General features: G+C 38.4%; 1 protein-coding gene and 1 non-coding gene across 3 annotated transcripts; one reads left to right on the top strand and one right to left on the bottom strand.

Annotated features, from left to right (window-relative positions):
- Window positions 1-1,251: 1,251 nt before the first annotated feature.
- LOC105057773 (actin-related protein 6) lies at window positions 1,252-12,944 on the bottom strand. 2 transcript variants are annotated; one of them, XM_010940466.3, is made up of 7 exons: window positions 12,189-12,944; window positions 4,065-4,281; window positions 3,929-3,992; window positions 2,486-2,570; window positions 2,331-2,381; window positions 2,195-2,257; window positions 1,252-2,118 (listed from the first exon to the last, which is right to left on the bottom strand). In XM_010940466.3, exons 1-7 carry the CDS (start codon window positions 12,878-12,880, stop codon window positions 1,989-1,991), a joined length of 1,302 nt encoding a protein of 433 aa, XP_010938768.1. In that variant the 5' UTR covers window positions 12,881-12,944; the 3' UTR covers window positions 1,252-1,988. The 2 variants fall into 2 exon arrangements, with proteins under 2 accessions (XP_010938768.1, XP_010938769.1); XM_010940467.3 differs by having other exon boundaries at window positions 1,252-2,107.
- Window positions 12,945-23,838: 10,894 nt separating this feature from the next.
- On the top strand, window positions 23,839-23,945 carry LOC140853862 (small nucleolar RNA R71). The gene has a single exon (XR_012137005.1). It is a non-coding gene; the product is annotated as a small nucleolar RNA R71 (small nucleolar RNA).
- Window positions 23,946-24,386: the final 441 nt, after the last annotated feature.

Genomic DNA, 24,386 nt, shown 5'->3' with positions numbered 1-24,386 from the left:
TTTTGCTAAGAGGATGATTTGATTAAATTTTAAATTCAAAAATATTACGAACAGAAGATCATATGTTGCCAAAATAACAAAATGGTTTTTAAAATTAGAGTTTGGATTAAGTAGAAAGAGATTAGGATTGCTGGGTAAGAAGAACAGCAGGCAATCATAACCTGCCTGAGAGTAGTAAGAGGACCAAAGTTAAGAATGGGAAATAATTTCCTGACGAAACCTAATTAGAGGAATCACAAAAATTTAAAAGTTGACCACATTTCAAAAGCATAGAGTAGGTATGTAGATTGATTGAGTTCAAGTTTGATTGGAGAACGTATAAGTGCGTCAATAGATGGACGCTATTTTTTGTTTCCTATGTTTCTCAACTCTTTCAAAAGAACTGAACCAAAGCTAGTGAAATATTTTCAGCAAGGAGTATGCAGCGTGAGACACAAACAGGCAACACAAGGACATACAAACAGGCAGCTCAAGAACCGCACGAAATGATAAGTATGCAAGTATCACCCTAGTTAATCCATCAGTCATTAAATTCAATGAGGCCGGTCCTGCTAATAATACCTGGAACTTTTCCTGAAAAACACACTTCCAAAACTATTTCATACTCAAATCTGTTAAGTTTTTCCCCCCATTTTCTGGAAGAGGACAAACAAGTTCTTCATACACGCCACCATCAGTATCAATCAACAAAATAGATTTGGAAATGTTAGAAAATGAAATGTCATTACTTGAAGGACAAGTGAATTAACAGAAAAGGCTTCAGCATCGCCAACAAATAGTGGTTCAGAAATTTTTCAGCAAATTTTCCATCAAGGAAGTTCAATTTTTTATTCTGTAGAGAGAAGGGAACTGATCAAAATTTCCAAAACATCATCATCACTCCTTTCGAAACATTCTAATTTAACTTTTAACTCATAAGAAGGGCAAAAATGCATCCCTTGTTCATTTCTTCAATCTGGTTGTGCTTTCCACATTCAAGTCCTGAAGGTTCAACAACAGCTCATCAGAATTCAAGAACACCCAGTTGTGCTTCAAATAAGAACTCATGCGTCCTATATAATTTATGGGATAAACTGTTAACTCAAGGACACCATCACATAAAGAACCACAAATAGCAACTTAAAAGCTAAAAGTTTTAATGTCCCATGAAAAACAAATGAACTTGAAAATGAGAAGTTTCTAATTTAAATAAAATAAAATAAAATAAATAAAAATAAAAAACTGGAACATTCATCCATCAATGAACCAGAGTTTTGAAGCATGAAAAAAATAGATTTAATTACTCCAGAATTTTAAGGCACCACTTCCATATCCCATACATACTATATTTTAATCCCACAATCATAACCAAGCATTCAGATACCTCTGTCAAGGATTATGTCAAACAAAGAAAATTTGTTGGCATTTATAGCCAACTGCATACATGATTATATATGGCACTTCAAACCGGAGTTTAGACCAGCTTGATGAGTGCATCAGAGCAGCCAGCAATTCAGACAACTGTCATACCAAAGTAACACCGGTGTATGAAGCAACATATAGGATCAGACCACAACCTTGCTCAATGATCCTGCCACCTATCCAGTCATACAGTAAGGGTTGGTGGTCACAAGAGTAATTAGCAGCTATAAGAGACAGCAAGGGTCTCTAACCCACAGATTGTGTTGCCCTTGTTTCAGATAAAGATGACATTATATGAACTTCGAGATTGCCTTCTATTTAATGATTTTTCTACTTGCCTCACAGTAAAATTCCAACTATGAGCTCTTCCACATGCATGTCATCGAGGACAGGTATAGCTCCTGACATCCAAACCTTCCTAATCAGATATTCAGTGAAAAAAACAGCATCGATGGCGGACTGATCCTATCTCTTCATCTCCTGGCATCCAAATGTTCCTAACCAAATATTCAGTGAGAAAACAGCATCGACAGCGGGTTGATCCTATCTCTTCATCTCCTGGCATCCAAATGTTCCTAACCAGATATTCAGCGGCAAAAACGGCGTCGACAGCGGGTTGATCCTATCTCTTCATACTCTGACTTTGTGATGCACATTGATTCAAAATCAGGGCTAGATGCCAAAAGCGACCCACCCCTCCATACACCTAAAATAGGACTGATTGATGGGATATAAGCATAAAAGAGAAAACAGAAAAGGATTTGAGGGGAAGCTCAAAATGAATTAGCCATACTCTTCTTGGGTAGTAATCTTCACTTGATAATTATCAGGTACAAGAGGCCGTAGCTCCCTTTCTCTATCATCAGAAAAACAAGATGTCAAAGAATGCATGCCTCTGCATCACGTCAAGTAGTGGTAAAGAAGCTTACAGTCGTTCTGCAAATCGAGGAAACAATGTGCTTCCACCAGTCAATATGATGCTGCAAAAGGAGAAGTCCGCACAAAGGCAGCCCATAGATAAGACAGATCTCCTTAACCATACAAACGATAAATTTTTGCACAAAATGTTACAAAATATGATTACCTCTCAAAAAGCACGGGACGAAGATGAGGATGGCATGAACTAACAGCACGAACGATGCATTCAGCTAGTCCAGCTTGATTCATACCTGTAAAGATCCAGACAAGGATTCTTCATGAAGTGCTTTAAAAACTCACATCAACAGCAGAGCTATGGCATGCCTAAAAAAGTAACTGAGTGCACAAACACTATGATTAATAAAACATGTGCACAAAGCTCCTAGTATGTATCTCTGTATAGTGTGTTTGTGTTTATGTACACATTGAAACACCTTAAAAACTCACATCAGCAGCAGAACCATGGCATGCCTAAAAAATAACTCAGTGCATAAACACTAGTTAATAAAACATGGCCACAAAGCTCTTGGTATATATCTCTATATAGTTGTTTGTGTGTTTATGTACATACCAGCTTGGTTGTCCCTACCTATAAATAACCGAATTAACTCTGTGCTTTGCATTAGATAGTTATACATGCAACGAGATATTTTTGGTATTTGGGGAATGCAATGCACTTTTTCTGTATTCTTCTCACTTTTTAGTGCATTGCTTGCCAAATGATGTGTGTATATATGTATATATATGTGTATGTAAATATATGCTATTTGCATCACAATATAGTACTACGGTTAGATTATCTCAACATGCAATTACTGCATAGTTCTCATCATGGAATGCCGTACCGCCCCATACTGCCAGTATGAGGTGTACCATACCGTATCGATTTTGTACCGGTATGCTGTTTCGGAGCATACTAACACTACTATACCGTATCGAATCGCGTACCAATATTATAGTAGAATTTAACCGGTATGGGGTCCGGTACCAAGACAGCAAACTTGGGTTTTCATGCTTACGCAACTATCATGAAACTACAAAATTAATGCACATGGAATTCTAATCCTCCATGAGTTTAGCTATATTTTCCTTGATCCCATGTCCCTGAATAGCATCAGGTCATTTCAATTTGATTCAAGCTAATTACGGTATCTGATTTAGCTTGGAACATGCAACCACAAAAGCACTTCTGGCTGTCAGCATTTGGACAAGGTTCAGGCTGTAGAGTTCTTGCTTGGCAACAGAGTATTAGAGGAGCAGTGCAATTTTAGTTAAATGAAACAACTAACATATGCAAAATGATTTAGATTTACAATACTTTATATATTAGCTGATATATTTTATTTATAGTAGGCTTTTGGTAGCATAGACCAGTACTTGCAAGGGGGAAGTCATCAACCGATGATGGGGCTCTGCCACATCATCAGTACAATCCAATTGTTTGCAGCATGCTTGTAATGGTGGAAGCCCAAGTGTGGTTAGATATATATCCATGCTTGTAATGGTGGAAGCCCAAGTGTGGTTAGATATATATCCACCAAGGATGAAAGTTTTTAGTAGAGGCTAACTAGAATGGTATGTACTCTCCATAGCTTGAAATCATACAAACCCAAATCAGCAGGACGGAAGAGCATCTCAGGTACGAGGAAACGCTCATTAGTCAAGTTGAACTCCTGCACAGGAGAAGAGTTCCTTAGATGGCGAAACTAGACAATTTCTTTTGCCAAAGCAGTTGTAGATGCTACATTTTTTGTCAAGTCTATTTTCCTTCGATCCTCCAGTTTCTCTGTATCATCCTGAAATTCTATTACTTCCTTCAGCCCACATTGCGCAGTTGAGCTTCCATCTGGCAGAGAAAGATACCTTCGTGCTTCCTCTAAGTCTTTGACATAGCCTTTTGTATGTGTAATACCATCAGGGAGAACATATGTGCACCTGAAGGGGTTGTCTTTTCCAGATCTCCTAGAGGAACAGTAGACATGGAATGCAGTCAGATTTGCTAAAGGCACAAAGTTATATCACAGCCTTCAAACAGAAACCAGTCATGATGATAAACATGCATGTCCATGCATTTGTTTGCATGAATGTGTCTATATAATGTAGAACAAATTGGAGCAGTTCCTTCTTTGCACAAACAAAATCAAGAAAAGAGGTGATGTTGCACATAAAAAATTTTGCTAGAAGAACGAAATGTTGAGATGACATAGAAAAAGGTTATTTTCCTCAATAAGCTGAAATATGTCAGGGTTTTAATATACGAAGCTTCGAAGGTTACCATGTTAATATAACGAGTGTTTGGGCTTCTTGTGTCAATAATTTTTAAAAATGAATATCCACATGACACTAACCAATTGAATAATCTTAGACGGGACAATATAAAAGAATAGTACCATTTGAAGCTGACATCAAAAAGCTAATTATCATGAGAAAGATAATTTCATCTTTGGACTTTGGGAGAGACAATCTAATCTTTCCCTTTGCTCCATAGCATGGCAGGGAATATCAGGACTAGTGTTTTATGTGGATATATGCCATTCATTGTCTGGCTATGTCAAATAGAACATGTTAATATCCCCATTTGAGAGCTTGTTTTACTCATATTTCCCAACGCAGGTACCCTAAAAACATGTAACAACAAGACTAATCATGAATATGAAAAACAAAATGATTTGAAAGATAGCCAGCTATATCAGCTCGCATGAATTTGAAGCCTCAAGGCATTAAACATTTTCTTCTACAGGTGTATATCCAACCTGATTGAATAATGTCTTGCCTTTTATCAAAGAAATACTGAATCTGATGGCACCTCATCTAAGATACAATACAAACGGAACAGGTCATGTTATGACCATCCTAGCATATCACATGGATGGACCAACTACAAGAATTAGCAACCTTATCCAGAGAATCTCTGCTATGTCGGATTTTTTTCATCATTTTCTGCAGACAAATTCAGGAACTGATCTGGAACAGCTGTGACAGGTTCTCTCTCTCTCTCTCTCTCACTCTGGTTTTGGGGGGGGGGGAGGGGGCGGTTTGTTTCTTCTGTGAATTATTTAACAGAAACCATTACAAGAAGAAAGACATTTGAGGATTCGTTTGGTTGATGACAATAGAAAGGGAAAGAGTGTGGTCAATAAGAAAATAAAGAACCTTTTTGTTTGATTGGAGTTTTCAAAGAAGAGAAATTAAAAAGTGGCATTCCCATGAGAATAAACTTCTCATGTTTCATGGAAAAGAATATGGGACATGGATTTTTGACTTTCCCATGGAAAGAAAATTGGGATCTTTTTTTTCTCCAAAAGTGCTCTTAAAGCCAAGAATAGAATAGGATAAAGTTTTTTTCTTTATTAAGGATATAATAGGTACTTGACACAGATTTCCTAGGAAAGTAGACGCTCTATCAAACATTAGGCACTCTAGAATGTGCCACTTTCCCATGGTCAACCAAACATGCAAAAACCACTTTCCCAAGTATCATATTTTTAGGAATCATCTTCCTAGGAAAAACATTTCAATAAAAAATTTTCTTCTTGCAAACCAAACAAGCCCTAAAATTAAGATATATGTTTGAATACTGAATAGGAAGAAGGATGCCAAATGTGGAAACAGACTATACATAGAGAGCCAATTAAATAATTATATATCATCACACCAATACCAAGCATACCTCATATAATACTTGAACATCAATTCCAAAAACAAGTATTCTATTAAAAGAACATTATTAAAGCACATTGCGCACCGATAACACTAAACAACAAACATCAAAATAATGTTCATAAAAGAAAGGGTTTAAAGATGCCAATGACAACAAAAGTAACAACAAAAAGAAGAAGAAGAAACAAAATTCAGCTCCTGTAAGCAACAACTAGCACTATTACGCCTTAGTGGACCATAGCCAGCACATTGCCCGGTAAGATTGATGCAAATAGTAGAAAGAGGGCATGATAATTATTTTAACATTCACTTATTAAACACAATAATGCAATTAATGAAAACCAATTCCTGAGAATGAGGGCTGATCAAGGAATAGAACCTAACCTCTCTTAAATGCTAGACACAAGAAAAGAATAAAAAGAAACTATTTAGGGCCCGATGGACATCCTTGTAGAAATATCCTGAAGAAAATGGGCATGTTGCTTCACCCAGCCGACATCTTCTAAGGGCCCATTAAAGTCCTTCCCACAGGATTCAATCTAGGGGTGTTGGATTGGTAAAGGTCATGCTCAAATGGACTTCCCGGTCTACAAATCCAGAAGGAAATTCAGCCTAAAATCCTGCTGGATTACTTAAACAGGCCCTTAGGAAATATTGTTATACCTAATGAAAAGACAAATTCTTTGTAATTGAATGTTGAAATGAATTAAGTTAGTTCAAAGTGATGCCCCTTTCCATATGGCAGTATAAGCATTAAGCAACAATATTATATCTTAGAAAAAGAAACATTAAAATAACTTATAATATGAACAAAACAATTAATATCTTGTTTCTTAAAAAAAATGCTTAACATAAGCAAAATAAATAAATAAATAAATGCATAGACAGATAAAGATTGACAAACTAGATTGAGCCTATAAAAAAAGATCACCTTGTGTGTATGAAAAAAAAAATAAATGTGAAAGGAAGAGAACGGACATAGGTTCTTGCCAAAAGAAACAAAAGGACTCCATGACTAGTAATATCATGCACTAAGGTCCAGTTTGGTTCACAGATAGGGAAAATTGAATAAGTTATTTTATTTCTCTATAGTTTGTATTCAACTTACTCCCTTTTTACATTTTAAATTGCAATTCCATTTGGTTGATGCTCTGAATATACTATAATAACTGCAAATGTTGTTTAGTTGAATAACATGAATTACATGAATAACTTCTAACTTTCTGGCAATTGGAGATGAATAAAAATTTTTCCAAAAGTTGAATAAAATAATACGGCTTCCCTTGGCCGAATAGATTTATGCGAGTTCACATAATTATGCACCCATCGACCGAAATAAAGTTATGTTGGTTAAAAATGAATATAATTTTGGTGTTTGGCCAGATAAACCTCTTATTCAACACTTATTTAGGGTTTATTCATAAACCAGGTACAACCTAAGAGAAATTGGCGTGTGCTTGTAGGTATAGATCAAAGAAAAATTTAAAAAATAAATAGACCACCAAAGCAATTCAACAAAGATCCTTGACAAAGTTGGATCTTTAGTAAGATTCTACATCTCACACTATGGAATACAAAGAAAATGGTCTAGTTGTATAGAGTCAAATGTGACAACATGAGATTTTCTCATGAAATACAAGGAGATTCCATTATTAGAAGGTCCACTATTTTCTTCTAGAGGAGGGTCCAAAGATACATATGCTACGACATATGTGACACAAATCAATCTCAAAATCAAAGAGATTGGGGTTTACAGTCCAAATTAAGCTAGAGACAAAGATGGGCACCTTTATAGCTTTTTGGCTAGTAGGAAGATGATACGGAGGTGTAACAATTGATGAGATAGAAGATTCGATCCCACACCTCGATGGGTTTGGAATGGAAAGAGCCCATGGTTTAAGGGAATTGGCATTTGTAAGGAACTAAGATGGGGTTTGTTTTTTTTCTGAGAAGATGATTTTAGTTGAAACGTACGCTTGGAGTGTTACAAGATTCATTTTGGTATTGCAGAGTAGGGTGGAGTTGTCTCGTTAATTAGATCCAAAAGATGTGTTTGCAAGTCTCAAGGCATGGCAAGAAAAGGATTCCTACAGGTTTTAGAGTTAAGTACATGAAGTAGAGGACTCCATGGTTTAAAGTTAGGCATGAGAATTAAGGGATGGGGTGGCATCATGGTTGATTTTCTTTAATTTTTCATGAATTCTTCCAACTCCTGGGCCACAAACATATATTTTGGAGGTCTATACTTAGCTGTGACCAAGCCAAGCTGACCTAAGCTCGATAGTAAGGGCTTATGATGTTACCTCAAACCCAACTTAGCTCAACCTTAGGCCTGAAGTCTTTAGTTTGAGCCGGACTCTTCTGCTAAAACCCATGCCCTTACAAACCCAACACATTCTCATGAACCTGGAGGACATATTGATGCCTTCGCAACTATGATTCGAAAAGGTGGGGAGGAAAAAATGATTGAAGGATGGTAATGAGGTTCCACTAGAAACAGAGGAGAGAGAGAGAATGAGAGAGAGCAAGGAGGGAATGGCCTAGGAACCTAATTCCATGGGTGCCAAAGGCAAAGCTGGCGCAAGGCTATTGACAGGTTTCAATGGAAGCAAGATAGATATAGCCAAGAGGGCTAAATCAGATCCAAACAAGAGAGGAAATGGAAATCGAATTCTTGCAATTGCAAGAAAGAGGAAAATTTTCCAGTGTACTTGAATCCTATGTAAGCCACAATTTGGGGACAGAGGGAGGTGGATGGAGGGAGAAGAGGAGGGCAGCAAGGGTGTAGAGTTCTTTCAAAGATGAGGTAGATAAGTTGATGAAGAGGAAAAGGTGAAGAGGGTCTGCTCATGAGCGAAAGGACAGTATGGGTTTTAAGATAAAAGTTATATATTTTAATATATATAATAATATACAGTATTTTTCATATTAATTTTTATTTCAGATTAGGTTAACCAAGCCCATATACTTTTTGGCAAGCTTGGCCTAGGCTTGAATTTTAGTTAGGCCTCAAATTCTAAGCCCAGTTTGGCCCAAACCGATGGGCTGGAAACCTCTGCCCAAACCGATGGGCTGGACCTAACCAAAACTAGGCTAGGCAAGCCAGGCCAAATTTGCTCCAGTCTACATAAGACCCCTCAAGACAGGAGTTCTACTATGCTAGAAAGGTAAAAAAACTAACACATCACATATAAAGTATGACCATTGTCGTCAAAATCAAGAGCAAAAAAATGTGAATCATCATTCAAGAAAACAGATATTTTATAAACTCTTTAAGCAAGAAAGTACTTAACAAGCGGGTATAGGATCAAATCTCGGAAGATTCTGAAGCAAGTGCATAGAAGATTTTGGAAACTAAGAGTATGATGCATTAACATATGTTTCCTATAGTGTGTGCCAAAGTGCTATATCCTTCTCATCCCTAAAATTTCTGCTCCCTAACATGTACACATGTGCTGAATCCAAACACATCATGTATTTTTAATATGAATATTCTTGAGTGGAAAAAGGTGTTTGAGATTAGCTTATACTAATAGTTTGGTCCACAAGAAAGTGACACTTTGTGAAGTGCCAAACTTCACAAAGAAGATAACAAACCTCGTAGAGAGAATAAGTAGGAGAGACATGAATCGACAAGTTGACACGTGAACCAAGACTTGTCATTGTCTCATTGATATTAAAACAAGAATCTTTTCCAAAAGAAAAAAAAAATGTCAAACTAATTTATGTCAACATGGCCAACCTAAAGTCTAGTCATTACTTGGAAGTCTACTAGCTGATAGACCACTAAGGTCTCATCCAGCACATTAATCCGGCACTACAGGATCATTGTTATGTTTACTAATCTGCTTGAACCCTTCAGTTATTGACTCGTTGGGCTACTTAATGTGTCTAGTCAAACATATCATCATTAAACATATTGTATGATGATTAAACTAGTTTTGTATGTTGGAAAGTGCCAAGGTCTTGTTGAAAGTTTTATAGGCTTGAAATGGTTCCAATGATTAATTTGGAAGTTGGAGTTGTTCGATGGAATTAAAAATTCCTTTCTTGATTCACCTATTTAAGTGCAACTCTTTTGCTAAAAAATGAGAGGATATATTCATTCAGCTTCTTAGTTCCTGGATGTTTATGCCTATATCTAAGGGAAGGTATCTGTGAAAGGCTCGATTAGATGAACCTATTCCACCATTAGCAATGTTTAGTAAGTACAGTGCCTAAAAAAAAAAAAAAAAATTCAGGCATAGTAAGTGTTGTAATTTAGCAATTATCCTTTTCCTTCATTTTGCTAGTACTCTGCTCTCTTGAGAATACAAAGGCATAGTTAAAAACCAAACAAGTGCACATAGGAGCACATCAACACTGATGGTTTATTTTACCAAACATTTCATGGTTGTCTTTTGGGTTTATTGATTTCAAGAGTCAATGATAAGTCCATAATTTGTAACAAACATGGGAACATTAGTGATTGTTAGTATTGGTAACTAAAGAGTAGAATGATAGAAGATCAAAATTATAGGAGATGAGAGTTGGAGAGTACCGGCCAAAATTAGAGACAAGCAAGGATACTTAGGTTTCCAGCTGAATGGATCCTTTGATATATAGCTCATGATCCTAAACTTGATTGTGGTCATTTTAAGATTATATGTATGCATGTGTGCGTGTGTGTGCATGCGCACGCACGTGCGCCTGTATGTGTGTATGTATTGGAAAGATCATAAGTTTAGAGAGAAGTTAAGGGGGAAGGATCATAAGTAAAATAATATGATAACAATAATTGTATTGGAAAGAAATAGCTGCACATATAACATGATAGCAAAGAAGCTTAAGGCCTTGCTATGAGAAAAAGATAAAGCTAATAAGTTTACGGCCTATACAAAGTTGAAGCTTTGATTTGGGGATAAGAAGGAGGATTCCATGAGTGCACCAACATTTAGTTCTAGCACTCAGCATGTGCTCAAGTCAACAGTGCTATATATCAGAAAAAGTAACTAAAAACGATATGGGATGTAGGAAACTTTATTATTAAAGCATACCTATCTTACAGTCAATCCTAATTCATTTTGGTAGTGTTCTTACCAATATCAAGAGCAAGAACTAAAAGGAAACCAAAACAAAAAAAAAAAAAATCACGTAGAAGTTTAGACCATAAAGAACACAGAATAACTAGAGTGTTCTATAACATCATATGTATGATTAGATGATCCATGGTGAGTTATCAAAGAGATTCATGACTGAGATAAAAGGTGAAAGAAGGAGATAGGTCTGCACAGAACTAGAAACCCTGTTGAAGTAAAACATAAACAGATTCTTTTGTGGCATTGCTTCTGTTATCTGTTTTTGTATACAAAAACCCAAAAATAAAAATGAGCTAGGCTGAAAACACAAATGATGAAGCCCTTTTGCGTTTTTTATTTGTTTGTAAAACTTTCATAGCCTTTCTTTTTCTTTTTTTTCTTTTTTTTTTTTGAATGAAAATGGAGGAAGCAAGAAGCTTCCCCCCAGTTTACTAAATTAAAGGAAAAACATGCCGAAGGAATTTAGAAAACTTTTAGAGCTTTTGGAAGCAAAGATCTATTGCTTTCAAAAAAAAGAGTGAAAATAAAGGCAAGGAATAGCAGAAGTTTTGTTGAAATGCTATCTTCAACATCAATCTCCTGTGGTATTTCACTAATTTGCACCACACACATAGAGCAACAACAATTGACGATACTATGCAGCTCTAAACAAGCAAGGGATGTTGTCAGTTTGAGAAATGAGTCACTGAAACAGAGCGAATCCATGGACTGACTCACTCTCCGGCGTCTCCGTCTCCCTCAAGAGGCGCCCGAGTCCCTGAGAATGGGCTTTCGGACAAAACCCTAGTAAATCTGAATCGGGCAGGCGGGTTAACGATGTCGGGTTCCTTTCATGCGGAATGGAACCTGAGTTCGGGACGGAAACGAAAATCAAATGGAGAGTGGATTCCTCCTCGAACGAAAATACTGGGGTTTCTAATTTCAAGAAAGCCCGGAATAGGCGGGAAAGGTAAAACCAAGCACATCGATCACAACCCTAGCAGCAATCCGTCTGATCCGAAGGGTAGCCATGGAGTCGGATCCGCCAGGGCTTTCTGGAGTTTCTCATTCCAACGACGAAGAAGGGAAAGAAGATCACAGGATCGGACCGGATCGAATGGAAGAGCGAAGAAAGAAAAGGAATATCCGTACCTGGCGAGGCGGAGGTCCCGGGGAATGCCGAGGGAGACCAAGCAGAGCTTCTCCTTGGCGTCGTCGATGATAAGGGTCTCGTCCATGAGGTTGACGGAACGGTAGGAGACGAGCTCCTTGAGGTAGTTGGTGAGGGCCTTTCCCCCGAGGTCCAGGCGGCGGACCCCGTAGTTGAGGGTGAAGTTGTCCACCACGGGGGCGGCGTGGGTGAAGGAGAAGCCGCAGTCCACCACCAGGCTGCACTGGGCGCCCCCGGGCGGGCGCCGGCTGGCCTCGTATAGGTGGACGAGGGCCGGAGAGTCGGCAACGCAGAGGGCGCGGAATCCCAGGTCCTCGAAGACGAGCTCGTCCGTGGCTCGCTGGACGGCGGGCGGGCTGAAGAGGGGCTCCACCAGGAGGAGCGAGGAGCTGGACGGGTCCACGCGAAGCAGGGAGCGGAGGAGGCGCTCCCACACCTCCCGCTCGAGCTCCGGATTCACCAGGTACCCACGGTCGAAGGGGCGCCGGAGCGACACGGAGGTCACGTCCGCGTCGGGGGCCAGAAGCTGGTCCGCCACCAGCCACTTCCTGTTGGACGATGAGGAGCGGCCCAGGCAGTTGGGGACCACCGCGGCCGGGTCCCTCTCGCCGCCGAACCCCGCCTTGCAGAGCCCGCCGCCATTGTCCAGGACCACCACGCCCGACGACGCCATCACCGAGCCTCTGATAACCCCCCGCAGCCCTCTTTCTTCCTTTCCTTTCCTCCCTTGTTCGTTGTTTTTATGTATTTATCAATTTATATTTATATTCCTATTGATAAACCCGCCGCCAATTTTTTTTTTAATAAAAATAAACTCTACACCATTTGTTTGCGGAGTCAATTGCCTTGAGCCAGTGCTCAAAATCATTGTTAGTTATTGATTGGGATTGTTGCTGGGTTTTGGCTTAAACTGATGCAAAATTCTAATACACCTGTTGTAGGAGCAGAATATCTTTAGTCTCGTATCGATCGTAAGTTAAAAAAATATAATTTATATAGATTAAAATTTTTTTTCTCACGTGATGCATCTTTTAAAATATAAAATCATAAGATCTTATACAATAGCATCATATGTTGATCCATCAATCAATTTTAGTTTTGTATGACAATGCGAGAGGTTGATCCATCAATCAGTCCTATGTTCGATTTATAATAAATAGATTTAGATTGGAGCTAAATAAATTTAGATTATAAACAAGACGGTCCACTTAAATTATTTAATAATCAAATTAGAGTTAGATTGCACCCTCTTGATTTGTTTAACTCATTTAATCTATTTAATAATCGGATTAGATTTTAAGCATGTTAAGTAGATTATTTATTTATACAAATAGAATAGATTAACAGGTTATAAAGGTTATACATGTCAACCGGTGATATAGATTAATAAATTAATAGGCTAAGTAGATTATCTATTTATTAAATAGGTTAAATAGATCCAATTGGATTACTTGTTTATTAAATATGATAGATTTAAATTTTAAATTTTAATTTATTTAATAAATCGATTAGATTTAGATTTGAGATTTTCTAAATTAATTTGTATCTGACCTAACTTATTTGTCATTCAAACACAATCAAATAGATTTTTAGTTTCCTGGCCAATACAAAAGGTCAGTGGAGGGTATAGACCAATGCCTGTGATATTAGAAATACTAATCATTATCAAGAGAAGCATTACCTTCTCCCACCCAACCCTACCAAGAAAAATGTTTTATCACTCATTATAGCTCTAGGTAGTGTGGAAGAATACATTAAGCTAGTCAAAGCTCCAGAAGTATACCATGTATGAGCGCCATGTCCCAAAAGAAAATTTAAAATTTAGAGTTGGAGAGAAAAATAAGAAGGGAGCTTTTTAGAGTCTAAGTAGTAACAATAGTAGTAAGTGTAGCAACTACCAATATAGACTAAGTCATGTAGAATGTTAAAAACAAGGATAAAAAAAATTCATGAATGCTTTAGGCAATCAAAAAAGGTATTGTCATATATATCTAGGTACCAAAGCCCCAAAGAAAGTGGAAGGTATTTCTCCATTTATATTATGATTTTGAGGTTGCACTGTATCATCTCGGCTTATGACCTAACACGCATCCATGATTTTCCTTTTTTGTAAAGATAGCCCTGAAACCACAACAAAGCCAATTTGCTCAGGATTTAGGATTTAGGGTTTTATATTTTGGGTTTAAGATTTTTGATTTAGGATTTTTGGGTTTTAAGATTTAAAATTAGAGTTTAGGGTTTAGGATTTAGGATTTTAGAATTTAGGGTTTAGGATTTTAGGTTTTAAGGGTTTAGGGCTTTAGGGTTTAGGATTTAGGGTTTAGGGGTTTAGGGTTTAGATTTTAGGGTTTTGAATTTAGGGTTAGGTTTTAGGGTTTAGTATTTAGGGTTTAGTGTTTAAGAGTTTAGGATTTAGGGTTTTAGGATTTACGGTTTAGGGTTTAGGATTTAGAGGTCAGGGTTTAGGGTTTAGAGTTTAGGATTTAGAGATTAGGGGTTAGGGTTTAGGGTTTAGCGTTTTGGGATTAAGGTTTAGGGGTTTAGGGTTTAGGGTTTAATATTTAGGGTTTAGGATTTAGGGGGTTAGGGTTAAAGATTTTGGGTTTAGGGGTCAGGGGTTAGGGTTTAGTGGTTTAGGGGTTAGAGATAGGGGTTTAGGTTTTAGAATTTAAGATTTAGGGTTTATGATTTAAGGTTTAGAATATAGGATTCGGGGTACAGGATATAGGATTTTAGTGTTTAGGTTTAAGTTTTAAGGTTTAAGGTATAGATTTTAGGATTCAGGTTTTAGGGTTTTAGGGTTTTGGGTTTAGATTTTAGGGTCTAGGGTTTAGGGCTTAGGTTTTAGGGTTTTAGGGTTTTAGGGTTTAGGGTTTAGAGTCTAGGGTTTAGGGATTAGGGTTTAAGGTCTAGGGTTTAGGATTTAGAATTTTAGGTTTTAGGGTTTCGGGTTTAGGGGTTAGGGCTTAGGGTTTAGGGTTTTAGGCTTTAGGGTTTAGGGCTTGGGATTTAGAGCTTAGGGTTTGGGGTTTGGGGTTTATGATTTTGGAATTTTGGAGTTTTAAGATTTTGGATTTGGGGTTTAGGGTTTTGGGGTTTTGGGGTTTTAGGGTTTATGATTTATAGTTTATGGTTTTAGTATTTAGGTTTAGGGTTTAGGGATTAGTATTTAGGATTTAGGATTGAGGGTTTAGGGTTTAAGGTTTAGGGTATGGATTTTGGGGTTTGAGGTTTGGGGTTTAGGGTTTTAGGGTTAAGGGTTTAGGGCTTAGGGTTTAGTGTTTAGGATTTTAGGATTTAGGGTTTAGGATTTTAGAATTTTAGGATTTAGTGTTTAGGGTTTTAGGTTTTAGGATTTTAGGGTTTAGGGTTTTATGGTTTAGGGTTTAGGGTTTCAAGATTTAGGGTTTAAGATTTTGGGTTTAGGGTTTAGGGTTTAGGGTAGGGTTTAGATCCGCTTGAAGAATATATTAGCGCTGGCAGCAATTTCGACAACTATCATACCAAAATAACGTCGGTATATAAGGCAACATATATGATCAGACCGTAACCTTACTCAATGACCCTGCTACCTATCCAATCATACAGTAAGGGTTGGTGGTAACCAGAGTAATTAGCGGATATAAGAGACTGTTGGGTGGATGTCTGGCTAGGACACCACCTCCCAAGACCCTTTCAGTACCACGCGATGCAGCAGGAAGAAAGAAGAAACAAAACAAAAGGAAAAACAATCAAAATACGTGGATTAGCCACAAAAGGGCTCGCCTCCACGGGGCATGCAAACTTCACTATGAAAAGAAAATTTTATAAGAAGAGACCTCACCCTCAACCCTTGTACACCCAATTCTCTCTCACATGAAGTTCTCCTCACAAAAGCTCTCTCTCTCTTGGAGACCCCCTGAACCCCTGAAGAGCCTGGCGACCGCTGTCCAGGAGCCTCCCGCTCCTTCTCTCACAGCACACCTGCGCCTCTCTCTCTCTCTCTTTGGTTCGTACGGCGGCGAGAAACCAAACCGCAGCACCCTTCTCTGCTGTGTCTCAGGCTTTTTAAAGCCTTAAACATAGGTTAGAGAGTGATTAGGAATCCTAAACATAGCCAAACCACGTCCCAGACCGTCCGATCAAGATCGGGAGCTCTCTGGACCCTTAGATCGCGCTCCGATCCACGGAATAGTGCCGTGGACCGCGAGAAACGCGTGGGAAACGCCCACGCGGTCCACAAACCGCGCCGTGGACCACCCGGTCCACGGTGGACCGGGGCAAGGGCCAGCAGGCCCGCTGGCCTGGGTCGGCCCGCGCGCCTGGGCTGCGCGCGCCTGGGCCACGCACGCCTGGGCCGCGCGCCCGGCTGGGCCGCGCGCCCCGCTGGGCCGTGCGCCCGCCTGGGCCGCAGGCCCCCCTGCGCGGGCCTGGGTCGCGCGTCCCGCGCGCCGCCGCCTGCGGCCGCACCGCTGCCGGTCGCCGGCGGTCCTCCGCCGCCTCGGTTTTTGTGCCATCTTCGAAAGCTCGTATCTTCTCCATCCGAGCTCCGATTCAGGTGATCTTGATCTCGTTGGATGATGTTCAAATCTTAAAATTTGTAAATAAAACCGCAAGCGCACGGTGTGCAGAGTAGCACGACCAGCGAGTATGGGTCGATCCCACAGAGACTTGGTTTTAAAAATGATTTTCAAATCTATGCTCAAGCGAGCTTTAACAAAAATCGAAAGTCGAAAGTTGTTTGCTAAAGACAATAAGACTAAGGATCTAGGGTTTTTGAATCCACTAGATCTAGATTAGGAAATTCTACCTAGAATTTTTCTTATTGATCCTAACGACTACTCCTCTTGTCTTTCCCAAGCATAGATTATGAAGGGACTAAGGCCCAACGATAACCCATCAAGATTCTTTACAGGGGAGTAGTAACTAGGATCCCTTAGGGTTTCTCCTCCTATGCACTGAATCAAGCATGAACTATGAAGGGACTCTGACCCAACTGTAGTTCATCAAAAATTCTTGGCAAAAGAGGAAGAAAAAGAAACCCTAAGAAAAAGAAAGAACCCTATGTAAAATCTCTACTCATGATCTAGCTTCATCGCAAACCCTAGAAGGGATGCTTAGCTAGACATGATCTAAATCTACTTGCAAAATTTAAATACAAAAAAATAAACTACCCTAATTTTATAAATTAAACTATCCTAATAAATTTAAACTGCATAATTTAAACTAACCTAATTGCATAAAATTAAATTGCATAAATTAAACTATCCTAATTGCAAGAAAAATAAATTGCATAATGTAAAGAGATGAAATTGCATAAAAATAAGATTTTATATATAAAAAAAAATTATTACAAAAACCTCAAAGCTCGAGGCTTGAAAAGAGAGCTAAAAAACTCCACTATCTAGGGTTACAAGCTTGATCAGAAGGAAGAATACATAAAACAAGGGCCTTTGGGGGCTTTTTATAGGCATTTGGGGGTTATAAGGTTTTCAAAACTTCCGATGTGGGACTAAGAGGTTTTAGGGGGTTTATGGTGCGCCGATGGGTCCATGGTCCATGCGCCTGTTGCTGTGGATCAGGAGGCTAACCAGATCACCAAATCAGTTGATTTTTGACCAATTTTGATCTGATTTGACTCGGGTTTGACCCAATTGAGTCTTCTTTCTTCATTCTTCAATTCCTGGGTCAATTTAACTCCGTTTTGCATAAAATTTGCGTCGTTGGAATCCTCTTTCCTTGTTCTTTCTATTGATGATCTCTTCTTCTGCAAAATATAATAACAAGTATCAATTTCTTAATAAAGTTAGATAATTTAGATATTAATTGATACTTTTTATGTCAATTTGTGACATAAATCACACCCCCCAACTTAATCATTGCTAGTCCCTTAGCAATGTACCAAAATAAGATCATATTCCAAAAAGATCCTTCCTTTGCAAATTAATTTAAGATCGAAATTCAAGAAGTTTTCTAGTATTACTAAGTAATGAGCTTCGAATTAGAATCGGTAGTCAGTCTACTTAGAAGCTTTCTTAGAGTACACTTAAAGTTTTATAGCACTTGTGTGAGTGATAACTAACTTAGTATTTCAGTATTAACTTGTACAGGCCAATTATATCATTTTTCATAACTTAGTTCGATTAATTTTCTATACACCCCAGATTAAACAAAGAACTAAGGTAGCTTTCACACTTTTTTTTTTTTTTTTTTTTTTTTTTTTTTTACTGAGCATCCTGGCCTTCCCACCACCGTTTGACGCGAATCTCAACACTTGACTTAGGTGAAGAGATCCGGTTACTAGGCTTAGGGCAATCCACATTTACTCTGTGTTTTGCATTTTATTTCAGGCAGGTAGCTCTTTCCTTAAATTCAAATTTCTTCAATTGGGGTGTAGAGAAAATTATCTAATTTAAATAATACTCAAATCCTTAATTGGCCTTACAATTAACACCTACTTTACCTTGTTAGTGTGCATGTGCAATTGGAAGTGCTAATAGTCTTTAAATGACCTAAGCCACCAAGAGTCTAACCAGCTAATCTTCTCCGTGACTCACTACATTAGCAAATACTTTCTAACTTACTCTTATTTCTTTTATAGATTAATTTATTTCATATATATATATATATATATATATTATTATTATTATTTTTTTTACATAATATATTAAATGCAAGAAATAACTCATAGTGGAAGGAAAAGGAAATGATAACACCTGATTTTGTTCAAGCTCTCCCCTCAACTTGACCGACATTGTCCCCAATGGAGTTTATCTAATTTATTTGTCCTAAGCAAACTGAAAACAAAGAAAGCATTAGAAATTAAATAAGCTGGGTTGCCTCCCAGAAGCGCTAAGTTTTATGTCTTCAGCCAGACCAAACCTCGAAGCAACTTAATCAGAATAAGTTGGTTCATAAAGAACCATGGCATCTTCAACAGTCTTGACAGGTAATTCCAAGAATGGTTTTAATCGTTGACCATTAACTTTAAAGATAACACCATTACTTGGGTTTTCAATCTCAACAGCTCCGTGTGAAAAAACTTCCTTTACTAAAAATGGTCCTGTCCATCTAGACCTAAGCTTTCCTGGAAACAGATGTAATCTAGAGTTATATAAGAGCACCTTTTGTCCGATATTGAAAGTTTTTCTTATAATTGATTGATCATGAAATGCTTTGGTTCGTTCCTTGTATATCCTTGCATTTTCATAGGCTTCATTTCTAAGTTCTTCTAATTCATTCAATTGAAGCTTCCTATGGTTTCCAGCATCGTTCAAATTTGTATTTAGTTGTTTGATGGCCCACATGGCTTTGTGTTCTATCTCAATAGGCAAGTGACATGGTTTACCAAACACAATCCTATAAGGAGACATTCCTAGATTGGTCTTGAAAGCGGTTCGGTATGCCCAAAGTGCATCAATTAATTTTAAAGACCAATCTTTTCTATTGGCATTAACAGTTTTTTCCAGGATCTGTTTAATTTGTCGGTTTGACACTTCAACTTGCCCACTAGTTTGAGGATGATATGGTGTGGCCAATTTGTGGGTGACATTATACTTTTTCATCAATGTTGCAAAAGGTCGGTTACAAAAATGGGTTCCCCGATCACTAATGATTGCCCTAGGAATACCGAAACGGGAGAGAATATTTTCTTTAAGAAACTTAATGACCATTTTGCTATCGGGTGTTCTACATGCAATTGCTTCTACCCATTTTGAAACATAATCAACTGCTACTAGAATATATTCATTTCCAAAGGAATTTGGAAATGGTCCCATGAAATCGATCCCCCAAACATCAAAAACTTCAACTACCAAGATTGGGTTGAGTGGCATCATGTGTCGCTTGGTGATTCGGCCCATTTTCTGACATTGAGCACAATTTTTACAATATTCGTGAGCATCCTTAAACAAATTGGGCCAATAAAAACCACATTGGAGAACCTTAGCAGCAGTTTTCTTAGACGCGAAGTGACCCCCACATGCTTGATCATGACAAAAAGATAAAATATTCATGACTTCGTTATCTGGGATACACCTTCTAATAATTTGATCAGGACATTGTTTAAAAAGATAAGGATCATCCCAAATGAAATACTTCACTTGGGCAAAGAATTTATATTTATCCTGCTTAGTCCAATGAGAAGGTATCTTGCCTATGGCTAAATAATTTACAATATCAGCAAACCAAGGTTCAGTAGACAAAGACATGAGTTGCTCATCTGGGAAAGATTCATTGATGGGTGGTTCACTAGATGGTGCAACTGGAATTCGGGACAAATGATCTGCTACAACGTTCTCAGTGCCTTTCTTGTCCCTAATTTCTAGGTCAAATTCTTGAAGGAGCAAAATCCATCTGATTAAACGTGCCTTGGCATCCTTCTTTGCTAGGAGATGTCTAATGGCTGAGTGATCGGTGTAAACAATGGTGTGGGTCCCAACCAAATAAGATCTAAATTTCTCTAAAGCAAAGACAACGGCAAGGAACTCCTTCTCAGTTGTGGTGTAGTTAAGCTGCGCATCATTTAAGGTTTTACTTGCATAATATATCACTCTAGGCAGCTTATTTATTCGTTGACCTAAGATTGCGCCCACAACATGATCGGACGCATCACACATTAATTCAAATGGTTCAGACCAGACAGGAGGATGAATGATTGGAGCTGATACAAGTGCATTTTTTAGAAATTCAAAGGATTCCAAGCACTCATGAGTAAATTCAAATTTAGTATCCTTTGCCAAAAGATTAGTCAGTGGACGTGCTACTTTGCTAAAGTTGGCAATAAACCTTCTATAGAATCCAGCATGACCTAAAAATGAACGTATTTCTTTCACAGATTTAGGTGGTGGAAGACTTGCAATTAGATCTATTTTGGCCTTGTCCACTTCAATCCCCTTTTTAGAAATGACATGGCCAAGAACTATTCCCTGTTTGACCATAAACTGACATTTTTCCCAGTTGAGAACTAGGTGCTTCTCCTTACATCGTTCTAGAACTAATTGCAGGTGATTCAGACACTCGGAGAAGGTTAGACCAAAAACAGAAAAGTCATCCATAAAAATTTCTAGAAATCGTTCTATCATATCTGAAAATATGCTGATCATGCATCTCTGAAAGGTTGCCGGTGCATTACATAGTCCAAAGGGCATTCGTCTATAGGCAAAAGTACCAAATGGACAGGTGAATGTAGTCTTTTCTTGATCTTCAGCGGCTATGGGGATCTGGTTGTAACCGGAGTATCCATCAAGAAAACAGTAAAACTCTTGTCCGGCTAGTCTTTCCAACATTTGATCAATAAATGGCAAAGGAAAGTGATCTTTCCTTGTCGCAGCATTCAACTTTCTATAGTCTATACAGACCCTCCATCCCGTTTGGGTCCTAGTTGGGATAAGTTCGTTTGCATCATTTTGGACCACTGTTACCCCAGATTTCTTGGGTACTACTTGAACTGGGCTTACCCAAGAGCTATCAGAAATAGGATAAATTATTCCACTATCTAGGAGTTTCAGAATCTCCTTTTTAACTACATCCTTCATAACTGGATTAAGCCTTCTTTGGGCTTCTCTTGTTGGTTTAGCCTCTTCCTCTAAGTATATTCTATGTTGAACTATAGAAGGGCTTATTCCTTTGATATCTGCTATGGTCCAACCTATTGCTTCCTGATTTGCTTTTAGAACTGACACTAACTCCTCCTCTTGCTTGAGATCTAGGTCTGATGCAATAATTACAGGCAAAGTTTCTTTGGGTCCTAGATATGCATACTTGAGATGTTCTGGGAGGGGTTTCAGTTCTAAAATGGGTGCTTCCTCTATCGATGGTTTAGGTGATGGTTTTACCATCTCAATGATTGGTTCAGTAGGAAGTATCGATTCCTGATTAATCTGATTTTCTTTAAGTATTTCATTGACATCCTCAGACTCATGGATTAACCAGGGGTTAGACTCTAGGTCGACTTCATCATCACTAATGTCAATGGATTCATAAATACCATCTTGGACTACATTGACATCAGCATGAGAAGAGGATTCCTGTTCTAAGTTAAAAACATTAAGCTCAATGGTCATATTCCCAAAGGATAACTTCATCAGACCATTTCGACAATTGATTTCAGCATTGGCCGTAGCTAAGAATGGTCTTCCTAAAATGACAGGTATATGTCCTTTAGGATTCGCAACTGGCTCAGTCTCTAAAACAATAAAATCTATAGGGAAAATAAAATTTTCAACCTTTATCAGAACATCCTCGACCATTCCCTTAGGGATCCTGAGAGATCTATCGGCTAACTGTAATGTGATCCCAGTAGGTTGAAGTTTTTCTAATCCTAGTTGTTCATACACCGAATATGGAAGGATATTCACACTAGCTCCTAGATCTAGCAAGGCCTTTTTTATATTGGTTTCTCCAATAACACAAGAAATTGTTGGAGCTCCAGGGTCCTTATATTTAATTGGCACATGGCTAGATAGGTATGAACTGACACTTGCAGCCAAAAATGCTTTCTTTGGTACATTAGTGGTCCTTTTCCTAGTGCAGAGATCTTTTAAAAATTTGGCATAAGTTGGAACCTGATGGATTATATCTAAAAGAGGAATATTAACTTGGACTTGTTTAAATACCTCTAAAATTTTGTCTAAATGTTCAGATTTATTGGATTTCAGTCTGTTTGGAAAAGGAGCTCTAGGACTTTTAAGTACTGGACTAGGTGAATTTTCAGTTTCTGGTGCTTGAGGTTGAAAGGTAGTAGTTTTAGAAGGTGACTCGGCAGATGAGTCATCTATATCATCAAGTGCAACTACCTTATTGTCTATTTGTTTTCCTGATCTTAAGGTATGAATGGCATTTATACCATTAACTTGGTTTCCTTGTTGGGGTCGTGGACCATTTTGGTTCCTAGGATTTGGCTCATGTTGGCTAGGTAACCTACCATGTTCTCGTTCACTAATGGTCGAAGCCAGCTGACTTACTTGCATTTCTAGACGGGCTATAGCTTGGGTGTTATTATTTATGAGTTGACCCGTAGTTTGCATAAAGCTGGTATGTGTTTTCATCATGGCTTCTAGGCTTTTCTCTAAAGAGGTAATTTTTTTGTCATTATCATGGAAGCCTGGCGGGTTGTTCATCACTGGGTTGGACCTTAGATTTTGCTGATTGAAATTTGGATTACCTACATTAGGATTCTGGGACCATGAGAAATTCGGGTGATTCCTCCAACCTGGGTTATATGTGGGTGCATAAGGATTGTTCAATGGTCCTTGATAGGTGGCATTCACCTGTGCACACTCATTCGAGTAGGAACATTCTTCTAAGACATGGTTTGGTGCATTGCACCCTTTACACATGGGTGCAGATATTTGATTTACATTGGCTGGTCTCTGTAATTCTAAGGCTTCCAATCTACGTGTTAAGGTTGCAATCTTGGCCTCTGATGCTAAGGTTGGTTGAATTTGATGCATTCCTCCTCTTGAAGGTGTAGCTTTATCAGGTTCCCTAGTTGTTTCCCACTGTAAATTTTTCTCGGCTAGGTCTTCTAAGAATTGCCAAGCTTCAGTAGTTTCTTTGTCCATAAATTGGCCTTGGCACATGGACTCTAGCATGGTTCTTGAGTTTGAATCTAACCCCTCATAGATGATCTGGCATAGTCTCCAAGTTTCTATTCCATGGTGTGGGCATTGGGTCAAAAGATTCTTGAAACGATCAAAGTACTTCCAAAATGATTCACCAGCTAGTTGGTAAAATTGATTTATTTCATTCCTAATCCTAGCTGTTTTATGATGGGGGAAATACTTTTTTAAAAATATTCTCACAAAGCCCTCCCAGGTAGTGACAGAATAGTTTGGCAGACTATAAAGCCACTTCTTAGCATTGTCCTTAAGGGCAAAGTTGATTAATCTAAGTTTGACCTCATCCTCTGTTAATTGCAGTTTCATGGTTGCACATACCTCCTCAAATTCTCTAATAAATATATAAGCATCCTCTAATCCTGTGAATTTTGGAAGCATATTTATGATTTGAGGTTTGATTTCAAAATTGTTAGCTGTGGGTTGTGGCAACCTGATACAAGATGGTTGGATGGAGCCAACTGGATAACACAAATCCTTAAGGGTCATGGGTTGGATTGGTTCAGCCATTGGAACAACAGGAATTGACTCAATTCTAACTAGACGACCCGACACTCTTCTCCACACACGAAGTGTACGGTT

The sequence above is a fragment of the Elaeis guineensis genome, chromosome 14 (assembly GCF_000442705.2).
Source record: "Elaeis guineensis isolate ETL-2024a chromosome 14, EG11, whole genome shotgun sequence".
In the NCBI taxonomy this organism is placed as follows: domain Eukaryota; kingdom Viridiplantae; phylum Streptophyta; class Magnoliopsida; order Arecales; family Arecaceae; genus Elaeis; species Elaeis guineensis.
The sequence above is the reverse complement of the archived record's forward strand: the minus strand, read 5'-3'. Positions and strand labels throughout refer to the sequence as shown.

Excerpts from the sequence above, each read along its gene's own strand:
- LOC105057773 (XM_010940466.3), bottom strand. The coding sequence starts at position 12,880 with ATGGCGTCGTCGGGCGTGGTGGTCCTGGACAATGGCGGCGGGCTCTGC. Across the intron at positions 4,282-12,188 it reads CGGGACCTCCGCCTCGCCAG|GAGATCTGGAAAAGACAACC; the intron begins GTACGGATATTC and ends CTGTTCCTCTAG. Across the intron at positions 2,571-3,928 it reads CTTCCGTCCTGCTGATTTGG|GTATGAATCAAGCTGGACTA; the intron begins GTTTGTATGATT and ends GGATCTTTACAG.